Source organism: Myodes glareolus, chromosome 1, assembly GCF_982192425.1.
Source record: "Myodes glareolus chromosome 1, mMyoGla1.1, whole genome shotgun sequence".
Taxonomy (NCBI): Eukaryota; Metazoa; Chordata; class Mammalia; order Rodentia; family Cricetidae; genus Myodes; species Myodes glareolus.
This window is the reverse complement of record NC_142026.1, coordinates 53403440-53421047: the sequence shown is the minus strand read 5'-3', so window position 1 is coordinate 53421047 and position 17608 is coordinate 53403440. Positions and strand designations below refer to the sequence as shown.

The window sequence follows — 17608 nt, the reverse complement described above, 5'->3', positions numbered from 1 at the left end:
CATAGGCTTGCAGAGGTAGCCCACTGGCTGGGCGCCCAGGTCTCCCACCAGGGCTGCTAGGTGGGTCTCTGTTTGTAAGAAAAAATGCAGAGGCAGGGTAGAAATGACTGTGTATTCCCTGGTTACAAAGCGGGGCTGTGGCAGTCACCAGCATGTCCAATGGGTCAGCAGACCAGCAGGGCCTCGTCGTCACTAGCCTCCAATACTGGGGAGCAGGGTGGCGGGGGGCTCCTGCAGACCCCCGATGACTCTGGCGAGTGGGGATCTTGGGTGCTGCTGGCAGTAGGCGTCTGGGGGTAAGGGTCTTGGGTCAAGCAGGGCTCTGGAGGCGTGTCCACAGGGGCTGGGCTGTCTTCCGGAGGGTCCTCACAGGCTTTTCTCTCCTTGTCCTCTGGCCTGTACTCTGGGTCTCGCGGGTTCATGGGTGGGGGTGGCACTGAAGGCCCCACTTCTGGTACATGGCCAGGGCCACTGGGAGGCCCATCTCCAGCTTCCCTGGGGCTGCCTGTGTCTGTATGGGGCACTGGGGGATCTGGGGCAGCCCCTGGTGCCGCCTGGAGGAGCCCATCGCCCAGCACGGTCTGTGAGGTACGTGCAGCAGTCAACAGCGGGATCTGGCCTCGAGGTGCCCGTGGGCGGTGGAAGAGCCTGTTCCAGAGGCGGCCGAGCCTGCGGCGCGATGGCCCCCTGCGGGAGGCATGCCGGCGCATCTGTCGTCGCATGGCTGTGCGAAGGTTCTGTAGCACTGAAGCCTGTGAGTGGGGGCAGCAGCTAAGGTAGGGCCAGACCATTCAGACCAGAGACTATTCTGAGTTTCCTCCACCTTCCCCCTCCAAATGATCTAGCCCTAGCTGGACCCTAGGCCTCCCGGTCTTGGGAGCTCTCAGGCCCCGCAGGGAAGAAACCTGGGCCTTGTGGAGATCTCATACTCATGGAGGCTCACCTGGGATGCACTGTAGACAGGAAAATCCTCGACTGGTGGGATGAGGCCCTGTGCGATGAGCTGGCCGTAGGATGGGGGGGCCTCCCGCCGCACAAACTCTGCCTCTAACCGTGTCATTTGGGTCTCAAAGGCCCTGGAAGCAATGGGCAGAAGGGAAGTATGATAGGGACCTGCCCTAACAGCAGGATTTAGGGGCCCCACCCTTTCATCTGGGCCCCTGCATGCACACACAAGAACAGTCCTCCTGTATTGGGATGACCCAAACCCATAGCTTGGCACGAGGTGAGCTGTTTCTCCAGGAAGCTGGAGGAACTGGGGCTCTAGGCCACCTGTGCGCGTGGTGCCCACCTGTACTCCTGCGTGCGCAGGGAGTAGAGTTTGAAGGCACAGCCTAGGGCGATGACAAGCAGCAGTCCACACACCAGGCTGCCAATGAGAGCCGCGGTGATGACCTTGCGGGGCACAGCGGCCAGGCAGCCATGCTCATCGCTGCCATCTTGGCAGTCCTCCTGGCCGTCACAGCGCCACGTCTCAAAGATACACAGGTTGGTACCACAGTGGAAGGTGCCCGGCTGGCAGGAAAAGCAGTTCTTCTCATCGGCGCCATCAGGGCAGCTTTTCTGGTTGTTGCAACGATCGGCAGGTGCATAGCACAGGCCACTGCCACCCTCGCAGGGATACTGGTCCGGAGGGCATGCTGGGCAGCCCTGTTCATCCCGGCCACTGGCACAGTGCCACCAGCCATCGCAGCGCTGTGGCTCTGAGAAGCAGCCCTGCTCCCCTGCGCTGCTGTCGTCTCCCTCGCTGCCGCCCCCACATGGCTGCTCCCACGGAAGGCAGTAACCCTTCACCTGGTATGTGGCGTTAAAGCCATGACCGGCACTGCGGGCCCGAGCGTGGTAGGCCACAGTGAGGCGGCCCTGTGCCGCCTCGAGGCTCACGGGCCGGTGGTTGCTGCGGTAGGACAATGTTTGGAGCAGACGATCGCCACGCTCGCCCAGGCCTTCATACACTTGGACGTAGTCATCGTAGCCCAGCCGTAGCTCCAGCTGCAGCAGCACACGCCGAGGGTCCTGGGTGTCCACCAGCCACGTGCAATGAAGGTCCGAAGGCCCACGGGCAGCACCAAACAGGTCTGGGGAGGCGAAGGAACCGTAGAAGCTGCCCAGCCGCCGGCCACATGCTAGGTCGGGGCAGCCAGCCTCATCGGAGCCATCGCCACAGTCCTGTGTGCCATCACAGCGCCTCTCCACCGGAAGGCAGCGTGTGGAGCGGGCGCCACTGCACGGGAACGTCCCCCCGGGGCACAAGCTGCCTGGTGGCTCCGAGGCAGGCGCGGAACAATTACCCTCGTCCGACCCATCTCCACACTCATCCACCATGTTGCACTGCCAAGGACCAGGCAGGCACTTGCCATTGTCACAGCGGAACTCGTCTGTCTGGCAGGATGTCTGGCCCAGTTTCCCTGGAGGCGAAGAGGTGACAGGATGAGCCGCCTCCTTCCAGCACCAGGCCAGAGGCTGGGAGCAGGCAAATGGGTTCAGTCCCGACTGAGCCTCTGTACCAAGAGGTAGAGCCACCCATGGGACAGACTCATGGATGGAAGGCTAGATTCAGTATCAGGGCTGGACTTAGGCTGGGGTTCATGTCCAGCAAAGGGAAACCGATTACCTGAAGAGACACTGAAGCACCCCCCAGACATCAGTCCCACTCACACCCTAGGATTAGCAGGGCTGGTAAGGGGAGCCTCTGCAGAAAACGGGGGCCAGTGGAAAAGCTTGTTGCATCACCTCGGATATAGGAGAGGCGGAAGCCCTGGGCCTGGCCGGAGCTGGAGGCGTCTGAGTGGAAGAAGATCCAGACATGGTCACGGGCAGAGATGAAGGCGGGCGGGATGGCTGAGCCACAGAGGCGAAAGGCCTCCTGGCGAGGTGGAGCTGCCGGGCCCAGCAGCAGCCAGTCCAGGGAGCATTGGTGAGATTCCTCCACATCAAAGTTGCGGAAACTATGGGGGCCGAGAGGATCAGAGGGATGGGTAGGTGGACAGGGGCCTCCTGGCCCAGGACTGACCAGCAGTGGTCAAGCTGAACTCATGGCAAAGGCAGCTAGCTAGCTCTGTCTTACCCAGTAGCCCTCCTCGTATCTTCCAAATTGCCTGGCTCTGTGCTATGGGCTCCTCAGGGTCTGCTCTGCCCCCACCCCAGCGTCCAAAGGCAGCTCCGTGAGGACTCATGACATTCACGGGCTGCATCCATCAGTCCAGCTCCCTTCCAGCTCTCTGCCCCGCGAGCACACACACAGCATCCCCAGGACAAAACTGAGTGTGAAGTGTCGGCAGTTCTCTGACACTTTCCCCTCCAGGGTGGTGATCAAGGGCTCAGAGACCTCTCATCCTGAGTCAACTGAACAGTGCAAACTCCCAGGGCTGCACACTGATGGTGGGGCTCCGCCAATGAGTCACCCAATGCTACCACGGGGTGACCGACTACAAGCTGCCCAGGGGATTGGGCTCAGAAACCAGAAGGGCCTCTGCTCATGCCCATCCCATTCCTGTCCTTCAGATCTGGGGAGTAATTAGGCCTGGACAGAGGGGCAGGCTTTTGGATTTTAGAAGTATGGCAGGCAGAAGCCATGGTGACCGCCCCAGCCAAATGTCCCCATTATGACCCTAGGTCCAGTTTCTAGCTCTTCAGTGACACTCTCTAGAACCTTCTCCTGTCTGCCTCTACTCTACCCTCAGCTCCCTTCCCTGAGAGTCCACCTGAGGTCCCCGCAGAAACCCTGACCTGGGTTCCATGCCAGCCTGGCCTCAGGTCCCTCCTCCAGGGCAGAAACAGACACCTTTGCCACCTTAAGCAGCCAGCCCCGCCCCCACCCACCAGCTCCTAAGGCTCACTTTTGGGGACTAAAAAGAAAAGCCTCAGTACAGGAAATGACCAAGCTCAGAGCACCCAGCTCTGATGGGGTCAATTAAATGGTCATACACTCACATGCACACACATGCTTACAGCTCACAACTGTGGCCACGCAGGTCTCTCAGATATCTGTTTCTAAATGTGTCTATACACCTAAACATGTCTGTCTGTCTGTCTGTCTGTCTGTCTGTCTGTCTGTCTCTCTCTCTCTCTCTCACACACACACACACACACACACACGCACACACACACGTCATGCCTGCTAAGACCTGGGCTTGTGTACATCACACCTGTCCACACCCATATGTGTGTCCTCCACACCTGCTAGGCATTCACACACGAACACACAGAGGCTCTCCTTACCTGATGGTGATCATGTCACCACGGTCACCCTGAATGTACCAGCTGCAGTTGGTGCCCGGTGGGTAGTTGAGGGGCCAGGCTGGGCTGTAGATGACCCCTCGCCGTTCAGTGTGCTGTTCCAGCTTCCCACTGCAGGCGGCTGTTGGGAGAGAAGGTCGAGGAATGTCCTCTCACCTTTGGGGTGGAAAGCAGGTTTTGTGGGGTGTCCCTGCTCATGGCTTGAACATGAGCTTCCACTAAGGCCAGCCAGTCTACAGTTCAAATCTTCATGGAAGTCGTGTGTGGGTGGAGTTCAAGGAGGGACCCTCCAGACTTGAGGTAGTATAGCCCCATCCCTGCAGTATACTGGAGTCTTGATCCTGTGTGTTCAGTTCTTCCCCCAACTTAGTAGTGCTAAGAACAAGACATTTTTAATTCCCCTTGGCATCCAACACATGTATTGTGAGGTCTCAAGACCTCAGCTTAGCAGAGGCCTTACAAGAAGCATGTAGGCCTACACACAAGAGTCCCTGCTACCAATGTGGAACACAGCCCCAGGAGAGCTGGAGAGAGGGGTAGGCAGTTAAGAACACTTTCTGCTCTTGCAGAGGACCCAGGTTCAATTTTTAGCACCCACATGACTGCTCAGAACCATCTATAACTCCAGTTCCAGGGGATTCAATGCCCTGTTCTGACCTCCATGGGCTCCTGCATGCACACGGTGTACAAACATATGCTCAGGAACACACATATGCACTTAAAATTAAATAAATAAACATTAAAAAAATAACACAGACCCAGGAAAAGAAGGGCTTTGCCCACTGATACATATTTACTGGACACCGACTACGCACCAAGCGAAAGAAACAAGCATGCTGAATAAGCAAATCTAAAAACTTTCTTGTGAATCTCACAGGTTGAAGGTGAAAATACACAAAATGTACACAGAATCCTGGTGACAAGAAGGGAGATGGCAATGTCCAGACCTGGCTGACAGTGTAGTCTGGGTCTCAGTACATCTTGTACAAAACTGGGGTTCAGGGGCTGGAGAGATGGCTCAGTGTTTAAGAGCACTTGCTGCTCTTGTGTAGGACCAACATTTTGCTCCCAATACCCACAGTGGGCAACTCACAGCTACCTGTAACTCCAGCTCCAGGGGATCCAATGCCCTCATCTATTCTCCTGCACATGTGTGTACAACAAGTCCTCCAACACACACATTATACACATATGTAAAAATGAATCCTTTTTTAATTTAAAATTTGGGATTTTTATCTCAATATATGTGAAAAGACACTGGAGGTAGATATTCTAACCAGATAAAGAAACTGAGGCTCAGAGAAGGCAAATGACGCGCGGGGCACACAGCCAGCTAGTGGCAGAGTCAGGATTCACCCGGCCCCTGGTGGGCTCAGCCTCTTACCGCAGGGTCTGAGTTCACAAGCATTTATGGGGCACCAACTGTATGCCACGTGAGGGATGAAGATAGAGCGATCATTAGCCAGCATGAGTGAGAGACACCACACCGGCCCTGCTGTCTGGGCTCTCCCAGGGCCAGGCAGAGTACCCTGAGCGGTTACATGACCTGCAAACGTTTATCTAATCCAACCTGTCACAAAGGCTAGGCATACTTTACAGATGGAAGAGCAAGGCTCAGGAAGCAAACCGTAAGGCTTTTCTTAAAGTCTACGTTCTCATCCTCCCACCGCAGGCACCTGTGACGGTGCCTCTGAAGCTGGACTCTCCAGCTGTGGCTTCGGGCTGGGCGTCTGCTGCAGAAGGACCCCACTCCAGTCCTCTGCATCCCAGTCTCTCAGGGAGATGACACAGTCGCCTGTCTACCAAACTCCTCCTGCATCCTTGCTTCCCTCACCCCAAGAGCCGCCCCCCATGGAAAGGAAGGCTGTTCCCCACTCTCCTACCCCACTAACTCTTCACCTCCCTCAGCTTCAGCTCTGTGGGGTCCCTTTGTAGAGAAGCCCTTACCATGTCTCCCTCAGGGGAGTCGGCCCCTACCCTTTGCCCCTCCTTTCCTTCTTGACTTCTGCCACCATAATGACTTACCTATTGCTACATAATTTGTTTGACATCAACTCGCCATAGGAGGGCAGGCTGGGACACTCCGGCCTGCTACCCAGTGCCTGACATATAGTGGGTGCCCCGCATGGTCAGTCTAGCATCTTCTGAGCATCCTAAGGGATCACACCCACTCTGCCAGCCAGGACCATGGGGGTCTTGGTTCTCCCATCTACTCACAAGAGCATCAAAGAACTGAGTCAGAAATGCCATCTTTGAACAAGGTGTGTGTGGTAGCATGCAACTGTAATACTAGCACACAGGAGATGGAGTTTAAGGCCAGCCTGGGCTACATAGTGAGTTCTAGGCTGGCATGGGCTACATGAGACCCGGAGGAAGAAAAGAAAGAAAGAAGGAAAGGACAGAGAGAAAGGAAGGAAGGAAAGAAGAAAGAGAAAAAGAAAGGAAGAAAGGAAAGAAGGAAAGAAGGAAGGCAAAGGGATTGGGAGGTAGATTGGAAGGAGAAAGACAGAAAAGGAAAGGGGAAACATAGGGAGGGATGGAAAGGCCACCTTATGCCTATGTGGGCGTGGCCACACTCAGAACTTCATCCTTTATAGCATCAAAGGTCCCAGCTCATTGAGGTATGTGCCACTTCCTCTGCTCCTGATGCTCACATGTGGCCCTAGGATGCAGCCTCCCCAATTTCAGGTGCTTCACCATGGAAACGGCTGGTGTACTCGACTCCCAGCCCAGGAGCCAAAGCTAGTGGAACAGGGTCTCAGGAGAATCTGTACGGTACCCCCAGCCTGAACCTGGATCCTGTCACCAAATGAAGCCACTACCTAGAGAACCTTAGAGACCTAAGTTTCTACCTGATGTGACCTGGAGGATTCCTCCTTCATGAGATGGGGAGAGTGGTTCCTGACAGGCAGAGCCCAGGGAGACTGGGGCATGCCTTCCTCCTACCAAGACTCCATCAAGGTTCTAAGTAGACATCTCGCTCTCTTCCTGCTTCAGCCAGGACACTTGTACCTACATTTATTCAGGGTGTAGGTGGCTCATCTGTCCAGATGACTGGACCACCACCAGCCCAGCTCAGTCTTTTCACAAATCCTCTATCCTGTAAGCCCCATGGGGCATCGCTGTTAACTCTTTCCTCATCTCTGGAGGGTGTCATGGGTACCGGACCATGATTCTACAACTACCACTTGGGTCTCACATCAAGGGGGAGAATAGGTCGACTCTGGGATCCAAGAGCTCCACGAAGGCCCCTTGACTAGATACCACTTGGCAGTAAGCTTGGAAATGTATCTAGCTTGGTCAACACATCCCAAACCCCAGCTTTCCAAGACAGGGACTTCATTTCCCAGACCTAAACCTCCATGGCCATATGTAATCCCCGTATGAGGATACGAGGATGCATCTCATGCATCTGTAAAATAGAATCATTACATGCAGCTGTGGTTGGAGACAATCAAGAAAGGGATAGTTTACTGGGTGGTGGTGGTGCACGCCTTTAATCCCAGCACTCAGGAGGCAGAGGCAGGCAGATCTCTGAGTTCAAGGCCAGCCTGGTCTACAGAGAAGGCTCCAAAGCTACATAGAAAGAAACCCTGCCTTGAAAAAAAAGAAAGAAAGAAAGAAAAGAAAAGAGAGAAAAAAAAGAAAAGCAAAGAAAAGAAAAAAGTGACAGTCTTGAGGCAGACAGTCATGTGATGGACAGACCAATGGGGCAGAGGAGTCTACAGAAATGTCTTGTAGGAAGTGAGGATTTGACAGGGTATATAACCATCAGAGCAGAAACCGAACTGTTCGTGGGATACTAATAGGAGAGATCCCTGGGAGTGTTTGGGATGTCAGGGAGGGCCCTCTGATCTTGGTGTGGAGACTAGCCTTCGCCCTCACAGAAGACTGCCTGAGCTCTCAGTGACTGTGTGGGAAAGGGATGAATCACCGGTCTGAAGCATTGTCACACCCCTCTGAGAGGACAGTGGCAGGGCCTGATGCAGACTTGTAGATCTGAGTTCCAGAGGCAACCTGGACAACCTGCATGTTGTGATCTGACAGCAGGGAGCTGGGCTACTGTCTCCCCCAGGCATATGGCCATGCGCATATCTGAGTAGAAGACAGTAGAAGCTTATCCAGGCCGACCCTAGCATCACAGAGGGGAGCCAGGCATGCAGGATGCAAGAGGTAGGTCTTTTGATCCAGGGAGGACCTGATAGAGGAGGAGCAAGGGATGGACTGAGGGAACAGGATGTCTCTGGTGCAGGCTGAGAAAGGGCTAGGAGACAGTAGGGGTGCAGAGAAAGTATTTGGAAATGCAACCATGAGGCCCATGCTGGGAGAGGTCGGGTAGGCCAGGGAGAGGCTGGTCAACAATACCAGAGGGCTCAGAGCTGGATCCAGGGACATTAGGACCCACCTTACCACCTGCCACTGCCATTCAGCTCCCAAAATCAGGAGCACCATGCAGAGGCAGCAATGGATGAATGACCATCGCTGCTGGTGAGCGACCACAGTCTGCCAGGAAGGCCATAAGGACCTGGGTTGTTCTCTCCAGCACATGTTGAGTAAGCCTTGTTGCTCCAGCATGGCTTCTGCAAGCCTGGGGACACATCTGGGACAGCAATGCCCACCCACCCACCAGCAGCAGAAGGGGTGGTCTGGGGTTCACGCCTGCAAGATATCAACACTCTCTCAACCCACTTCTCGCACTGTACCCTGGCCACAGACACAGGACCCAGTGCTTTCCTGGAATCGGGATGTGAAACTGGGCTGTCCTTTGTGGTCAGTACATCAGGCGGGGCGGGGTTGGTCAGTGCTGACTAAAGCAGGGCCCTGGGCCAGCCTGGGTCAGCAGAGGAGGCCCAGCTGCAGAAAAACACAGAGTTGGGGTACAGAGAGGATGGAGCGGGGGCAGGAGCCTAGTCTTCCAGACAAGCAGAGAAACTGAACTCTGTGACTATCTCTACCATGCCTCTTCCCACCTCCCATAATCCTTGTGATCAGCTCCAGCTAGATCTATCCACCTGGAGCCTCAGTGGGCCCAGTGGCATACTAAAACCAGAAATTCCACATAACTCCTGTTTCACCGTGTGGCGCAAGAAACAACACAAGTTCTAGGTCCCCAGACTTGGGGTCACACATCCTTACTGACCACACCCCAAGGCACCTTGCCTCAATGTACTTCTGCTAATTACTTAGCCTTTGGAACCTCTGGCTTACTTTTGAAGACAGGGTCTCTCCTATGTAGCCCAGACTGACCTGGAACTTGCAGTCCTCCTGCCTCAGTCTCAATTACAGGCATGCAACACTACACATGACACTACTATACACCATTTTAGGGTTTGCTGAAGAAGGCCTTGACTAGAGAAGCGAGAGACGGCGAGGCTCACTTGCATATTAGTGATAGAGCGGGCTCCCTCGGTCTCCTGACTTACAACTATCCTAACTATTTATTCCCCAAACAGCGGGAGCCTCTCCACAGCCAAGGAGAGGAACAGCCACATCTGTGGCTGCTCCTCCCTCCCTTGACACCAGTTCAGAGCTCAAAGCTGGCCGTCAGATGGCCAGGCAGCACTGACAGGCAGGAGGCCAGCACAGGGCTTCTCGCTGCTTCCTCACACCTTATGTGTCGAGCTCTCTGCTGCAAGTTGCCTGGAACAAGCCTTTCACACGCAGAGCCGTAGATCCGGGGCTGTGTTCTTACCCACCATCCTCATGACCCTCACACACAAGCCAATACACTGTTCTGCCATGAAGAATCCCAGGGTTAGGTACCTGCCAGTCAGAGACTGCCCGAGAATTAGCCTCCAGAACGACTCAAACAGGCCATTGTAATCTCTCAAAGCTGTTTGCCTGATTGTTTTGCCTTTCTCCTGGAAACCTCAATGAAAGCTGTGGTTTTCCTCATCCTGAGTCAGCCTGGCCAAGCCTTGAACCCCAGGCTAGGCAGAGCTCCACCACTGAGCCACGCATCCCTGCTCCTCATTGGTGGATTCTAGGCAAGTGTACCACCACTGAGCCACGCCCCCACTCCTCATTGGTGGATTCTAGGAAAGTGCTCGATTACTGAGCTACAACTCCAGCCCTTAAAAAAAAGTTTTAAACAGAGTCTCATAAAGTTAGCCAGACTTTCCTTGAACTTACTCTGTAACCTAGGCAGGTCTTAACTTCAATCTTCTGCCTCAGTCTCTGGAGTAGCTGGAATTACGAGCCTGTGCTACCAAAATAGTCTTAAAGGTCTGATTTTTTTTTTTTCCTTAAATGGTACTGGCCTCTGTGGCAACATTAATTTTACCTCTAGAAGTAAACCCTAGGCATTATTTAATACACACGAGCATCCAGTGTCCCTCGAGAATGCCACAGCCCACAGAGGCTAGTCAGACAAGCCTGTGGATAGACGGCAGTGGTACCAAGTCACAGAGCACCCGGCCCCTTCCTGAACATCCTAGGCCGTTGCTTCACTGGACCCATTAGGCCAGGTTTGGGGTAGTCTGGCATTTCACCTATTTTAGCAAATAAATCAAGGCTCACTAAACTTAAATTCGTTTGCCGCCATCAGCTCCTTTGTGATGTTGTAAAGGTGCAGAGGGAAAGGTTTGCCCAACCAGAGGCCTGATGGCCACAGGGTACAGGCAAGACTGAAGGCCCATCCTTAGAGGTCGCTAACCCCGGGCAGGCAGGATAAAGGGGCTTACTCACCTAAGGCAGGGACTGCACTGCTGAGCCTCCCAGTAAAAAAGAGATTCACTGTGGAAGACACAAAGAGGCGTCAGTAAGGGACAGTATCTCTTGGAGTCCAGAGCACATGTCTGGGCTAACAGCGAACATCGGACAATACAGTTAGAGTCAAGGCAGGCCCCCTTTATCTCACTGGGCATGGCCCAGATCATTGCCAGAGAACCTCCCTCCCACCTGTTCCTTCTGGGATAGGAAAAGGCTAGGAATTCAGAGGGCCTCAGGACCTGCCCTCATGCACCCACAGCCCGAGACAGCGGTATGCCACCCTGAGTGGACTGTCCCCTCATGACACTTCTCAGAATTAACAGGGTTTCTGTCAGGCTTGAGGCTACCGGTCACATAGACTCATTCCCAAGACCTTCACCTTTCAAGAGGATTCCTACCACCTCGAAGGGCTTCCTCCCTTGACAGGCATTTGGGGTGATGATACCATCCTCTTCCCTGCACCCCATTGTCCTAAAGGCAGGGTTCTCCTGCTACCACCACAGTACACCTCCACCTCCACAGAGGATCCTCAGCTTCCAGCTACTGTTTTGCTTCAGGGAGGACCTTACCTCTGCCCTGCCCACCTGGGAAACACAACAGCGGGGACCCAGATGTCATGACCACCCACAGCATGGGAACCAGGCACGCTGGGCATATGCCACTTCTTCGATTACCTCACAGGGCCTATGTATGCAGTAGCCCCTCCCCATAACACTCACCCCTTCTCTATTCTTGGGGGCTAGAAGAGAGTTATAACTTAAAATGAACAAGCTTTCCTGCTCCACCCCAGCTTAACATTTCAGTGGTTTCAGGGAGGCTGTCAGGTTCCTGGGATCTCAATGGTGACATCACTGGGTGTCCCCTAATGACCCCAGTTCTTCAGGGCCTCCCTCCTTCATCAAGGTAAATAAAGAGCCATGTGGATAGAGGATTTAACTCTTTCCTTCCCTCCCCTGCAGTGGGCCCCAGGAAAGTGGACAGAAAAATTTTCTGGACAGGGAAGGAGCCTTCTAACCAGTATCAGCAGGTTCTTAGCCCTCCCCAGAACAGACTCCCACCCCCATCAAGGCTGAACCGGCCCATAGCCATCTGGGTCCAGGAAGACACAATGGGAAAATGAGTTCTCACATCTGCCTCCCCCAAACCCTCAACCCCCCAAGCCCAGTCCCCATCTTTGGCTAGCTCCCAGGCCTGCCCAGACTCCAAGCAGGAAAGGGTTTCTTCTTCAGGGAGCAGCAGTCCAGGCCTTTGTCCGCAGCTCTGGAGGCCGCAGCTCAGGCGGGCGGCCTGAAGTCCACAGGCAAACCCCAGCCTCCCCCAGGAACCCAAGGCCGGCGTTCTTGCTTCCCCACCCCACCCCCAGCTCCGGGCCTGGAGTGCCGCTTTGTGGGAGTCCCCCTCCTCGGTAGCCCAAGGGTGCTCCGCAGCCTGGACACGGGAACCATCGCGGTGCGGGCTCCAAGCCCTCCCCCGGCCCGCCCCGCGCGGCCCACTCACCCAGGCAGACGACTGCGAGCGGCGCCCTGGCGCCCGGCGCCCCCTCCGGCCCCGCGGCCGCGCGCTTCTCCATGCCGGGGCGAGCCGCGCGCGGGCTCCCGCTGCCCTGCGGCCCGGGCTCCGCCTGGTGCTAGGGCTGGCTCGGCGGCTGCGACCCGGCTGCGGGCGGCGGCTGCGGCGGCGTCTTTGTGCGGCGGCGGTGCAGGCCCGCAACGCGCGGGGCCACATCGGCCGCGGCGTCACGGGCCCCGCGAGGGCTCAGCGGCGGTCGCCAGGGAGGACCCTCGGCCGCCGCTGTCCCCAAGCCCCGGCCGGCTCGCCCAGCCCGGCCTGTGCACCGACACCCCCGGCACGCCCATGCCCCGGCGCGCCCTGCCCGTCGGGTCCCCGGGTCGCCCCTCGCTGCGCCGCCCGCACGGTGCCACCGAGGGTGCGTCGGTGGATCCCCGTCTGTCCTCCAGCCCGGCCCCTCGCTTGAGCCTGGAGCCGGGAGGCCGTGCCGCGCCAGCCACGTGACGCGCCCGCCGAGCCGCAGTGGCGCTGACAGGGCGGGCGGAGGCGGCTGGGGCGGGCCGGGGGGCACCCGCCCCGCCTCGGGGTGCTGGACAGCTCCACGCTCGTGGCTCTGGCCGGGTCCCGCTTCCTCTGGACCCTGGACCCTGATATTAAGGCTGGCACTGCGCCTGGGGTCCTGGGCAGCGCTCGCCTGGCCTCTTGATCCCAAGATCTGGTCTCTCTCCCGAAGCCAGGACCCCTGGCTACTGTGCTGGGGAGAGAGGGAGATAGAGGGTCAAGAGAGGTGGGGGTAGCACTGAAAGGGCGGCTGAGGGACCAAGACAATGCGTGGAGGCGCGGAGGCACGAAGGCTCAGGGCTGAGGCCTGACTTCATCCTAATTCAATACATTCCTGGATGGTCTGCCCTCCTCATTTACCTCATCCTGACCCTAAGGTGACTCATTTTTGAAAAGTGAGGCCTATAAAGGGACATTAGTGAGAATTCTGAGAGGTCTCCGGAGACCCATCTTTGTCCCTGACCTGCTCGGTAACCCTCATCTTCTAGGGAACTGCGGTGACACATGCTTTCCAAGCGTGGACCTCTCCTTTGGAGGAGTTGAATCCAGGGGAAGGAAAAGCCAGAATGGGCTTGAGAGAAGAAACGAGGAGTTAGGCTCAGTCGAGATCAGCTGTCCTTTATAACTGATACTAAAACGGAGGTGCCCAAAGACTCCTTGGCGAGGAGGCTCCCCCAGCCCAGGTTAGCCTTGGCTTCCACGCATGCTCCTGGGTATGAGCGCATGTTCTCACGGGCATTCATCACCCATGAGTTATGAAGGCTGAAATTCTCTTCTACTGTGCAGAAACCAAAAGTATTCGTTTGGGGAGACGCTTGAGTTTTTCTGTGTTTTCTTGTTCCTGCCGGTCTTTTATGATTATTCTAAAACAGACTTCTTCAGGGAGTGTTAAAGGGTTTAAAAATCTGATAATGAAGCAATGTTGGAGAGACAGCTCCGTGGTTAAGAGCTCTTGCTGAACTTCCATGACTGCGGCTGGGTTCCCAGCACCCACATTGGTTCACGACTCAATCACAGGGGATCTGAGACCCTTTTCCGGCTTCCTTGGGCACCAGGTCCATGCGTGGCACACATAGACACGTGCCGGCAAAATACATGGTGGGACATGCCAACTCTGCACTACTTCAATCCCGTGATCCGGGAAGAGGCAGAGGGAATCTCTGTAAGTCTGAGGTCAGATCCTGCACCACCCTTGAAAGCAAACAGTATGGTGTGGATCCTCAAAAGGCTTAATGAAACTACCATGTAACCCAGGAATTCCATTTCTGGGTACATACTGAAAAAAGTTTAAATGAGGGGCTTGAGTAGAGACCTGTACACCATTACTGATTACTGAGTTATTAACAGTAGCTAAAACATGGACGCAACCCAAGTATCCTTTGGCAGACGAGTGAGCAGACGGGATGTGGCACACATAACTGTGTGATGGGACTTTAGAGAGACGGACATTCTGACCTAAGGTGCCTCGTGTGGTGAACCTTGAGAGCATTATGTAAGTAAAACAAATCAATCACGAAAGGACAAACAGTATGTGACTCTGCTCAAATGGGAACCTGAAGTAGTCGAAATCATATGGACAGAAAGCAGAGCGGTGGCTGGGAGGAAGAAAAAAGCCTGTTTACTGGAGGCAGCGTTTCGGTTTGGGAAATCAAGAGGTCTATAAATGGACAGTGATGGTGGCTGTGTGACAATACGAATCCATCTACACAGTCTGTGGTTTTTAAATGGTTAATGGAGCTATGGGGCTACAGTTCAGTGGTAGAGTGCTTGCCTAGAATCCACCAGTGAGGAGCTGGGGTGTGATTCATGGTAGAGCCCCTGCCTAGAGTCCCTCAATGAGGGGCTAGGGTGTGGCTCAGTGGTAGAGCCCCTGCCTAGAATCCCCCAGTGAGGGGCTGGGGTGTGGCTCAGTGGTAGAGCCCCTGCCTAAAATCCCCCAGTGAGGGGCTGGGGTGTAGCTCAGTGGTAGAGCCCCTGCCTAAAATCCCCCAGTGAGGGGTTGGGGTGTAGCTCAGTGGTAGAGCCCCTGCCTAGAATCCCCCAGTGAGGGGCTGGGGTGTGGCTCAGTGGGAGAGCCCCTGCCTAGCATGTGTAACCCTGGACTTGATCACCAAGACATTTTAAAGATAAGTTTAAGATGGCAAATGTATTATGTGTCTCTTACCACCATTACAAAAGTAAAATTTACTAAAAGCAAACTATCAGGGTACTTACTTGGTTGTAACAATATGAGTTATGGCTGGAGAGATGGCTCAGAGGTTAAGAGCACTGGCTGTTCTTCCAGAGGCCCTGGGTTAAATTCGCAGCAACCGCATGGTGGCTCACAACCATCTGTAATAAGATCTGGTGGGTGCCCTCTTCTGGCCTGCAGGCATGCATGTGGGCAGGATGCTGTATATATAATAAATAAGTAAATCTTAAAAAAATTGTTTAGTAAATCATCCTGTATGTTTTCCTTGTGAAAAGATGATTAAATACAATGGAAATTTCTTTAATTGATGTAAAAATATTAACAATATGAGTTACATGTGAACTCTAGGAGTAGGGTAGCCTTCTGGGTGGCTGTTGATTACTTAGGACAGGTTCCCAGTGTATCTGTCATCCAAGAGCCTTGGTCTTGCAGGGTGGGAAGGGCAAGGCTCAGAAACACACTTGTGGTTACTATGTGAGGTGCCCAGGCCGTAGTCACCTATCAAGCCCTGCTCCTCTGCAAGAACATCCATATCCTAGTGTGTCTAGCCACACTCTTAAAGCCATTGACACCTGTTTACACTTTTAGCACACCTGTATATTTTGTGTGCACATCGTGGTGCATGTGCCGGGGTCAGAGGACAACCGTGTGAGTCATCAGACTCTTGGTGAGCACCCTTACCCAAGGAACTGTCTCCCCAGGCACCATTTGTAGTTGGTTGTTTTTTACTCTTTTCAGGGACCCAGCTCCCAAATAAATCCCACACAGAGGCTTATTCTTTCTTATAAATGTCCGGCCTTAGCTTGCCTTGCTTCTAGCTAGCTTTCCTAACTTACCCCATCTCTCCTTCGCCTCTGGACTTGTACCTTTCTCTATTTCTGTATATCTTTCCTTTTCATTCCATGTTTGACTGGGTGGCTGGGTGGCTGGTCCCTGGCTCCTCTCCTGTTTTTCTCATTCCTTGATCCCCTTTTCTCTCTTTTCCTCCTTCTATTTATTCTCTCTGCCCTCCAGAACCCTGCCTATCCTTTCCCCTGTACCGCTGTCTGGGGGCAGCCTCCAGCAGCACAGGGCTTTGATAGGAATTCATGGACTCGGGGAAGCTAATCTTTTCTATCTGAGGGAGGTTAGGGAAAAGGCACTCACAAACTCTCTTGATGGTTTCCCTCCTTATTTTTCTCTTTAATTTTTCTCTCTGCACCTTCTCTCTCCTTTCTCCAGCTACTTTACATCCCTTATACCCAACAGACTCTTCCAGGCAGTACAAGAGTCAGAACAGTTGCATTCCATGTTTTAAGTAAACAATTATAAGTAAAAGCATGTTTTTTTAAAAATCTCCCTCACATGATTAAACATTTTATGTATTGCAGGTGTAAAACAACTTATCCCAGGAACCCACGCACATTCATACCAAAGCAACTTGTTATAGATTAACCGTGTGAGCAAACAAGGTGTTCTTGTCAGGTCTTTTACTGGCAGGGTACATTTTGCAGTTACAAAAAAAGGGCCAATTACTTTATTATGTATTTTGAGAGATAATCTTATAAGAAATCTTAAAGAAATCACAAACCTAAACTTTTATACATGAGAAAGCTCTACATTAAATCTTTAGGGTACATAACCATTCAATAATAGTTTTTTACATCAGGAGATTGAGGGCATAAATGGGTATAAAAAGCTAATCATCTTTGGTCATCAACCAAACCTAGCAAGGAGAGTAGGTCAGCCAGTAATAATTGGGCTGCTTTGTTCTTGTTCCCTGACCTTAAAGAGTCCCACATCCAACTATGTGCCTTTCTACAACTTTAGATTGTGTTCTTGGGTTTTCCACCTCAAAGTTATTTAACAAAAACGACTTAGTCTAACTTGGTTATTGTCAAAATTTTGTTTCAGCTGTGATGAACTCTGAGGCCTGTGAATATTAAGGTTAAAAGAATTTAAACTAGGTGGGCTATTGGGACTCAATTGTTAGCCATTAAATTGAGCTACAATCCATGTAGCTCCTTAGGTGAGACTCACAGGCCCCGGCTGTGAAATTTATCCTTGTATTTATTTTTATTCATCAAAATTCTGAATAAGCTGTCATTATTATTATCAAATTAGACAGTACAGCTTAGGGAGGGGTCATCTTCTTGACAATCCACAGGTAAAAACGCCCAGGAGAATGGGATGCTTCCAAGAGATAAACACACTACATTACAGGCAGTGGAGATCTCCCTACGTCCACTCACACCATGCTAGAAACCAGAGAAAGGGAGCCACAGCAAGCATGTAAAGGCACAGCAGAAGCAAAAGGCATTCTGAGATCTGTAGTCCCGTGGCCTTGCCTAAACGAGATTGGCCCATCAGGGGATTCCGTTCTGGTGGGCTGACACCTGAACTTCAATTGCCACTCGC

At 53.5% G+C, this 17608-nt stretch overlaps 1 protein-coding gene across 1 annotated transcript; it reads right to left on the bottom strand.

Annotated features, from left to right (window-relative positions):
* Positions 1-98: 98 nt before the first annotated feature.
* On the bottom strand, positions 99-12945 carry Lrp3 (LDL receptor related protein 3). Its single transcript, XM_085695451.2, has 7 exons — positions 12448-12945; positions 10927-10974; positions 4222-4360; positions 2734-2948; positions 1292-2408; positions 944-1076; positions 99-752 (listed from the first exon to the last, which is right to left on the bottom strand). Exons 1-7 carry the CDS (start codon positions 12518-12520, stop codon positions 165-167), a joined length of 2313 nt encoding a protein of 770 aa, XP_085551577.1. The 5' UTR covers positions 12521-12945; the 3' UTR covers positions 99-164.
* Between the last annotated feature and the right edge of the window lie 4663 nt (positions 12946-17608).

Excerpts from the sequence above, each read along its gene's own strand:
- Lrp3 (XM_085695451.2), bottom strand. The coding sequence starts at position 12,520 with ATGGAGAAGCGCGCGGCCGCGGGGCCGGAGGGGGCGCCGGGCGCCAGG. Across the intron at positions 10,975-12,447 it reads GCTCGCAGTCGTCTGCCTGG|TGAATCTCTTTTTTACTGGG; the intron begins GTGAGTGGGCCG and ends TGTCTTCCACAG. Across the intron at positions 753-943 it reads CTGTCTACAGTGCATCCCAG|GCTTCAGTGCTACAGAACCT; the intron begins GTGAGCCTCCAT and ends CCCCACTCACAG.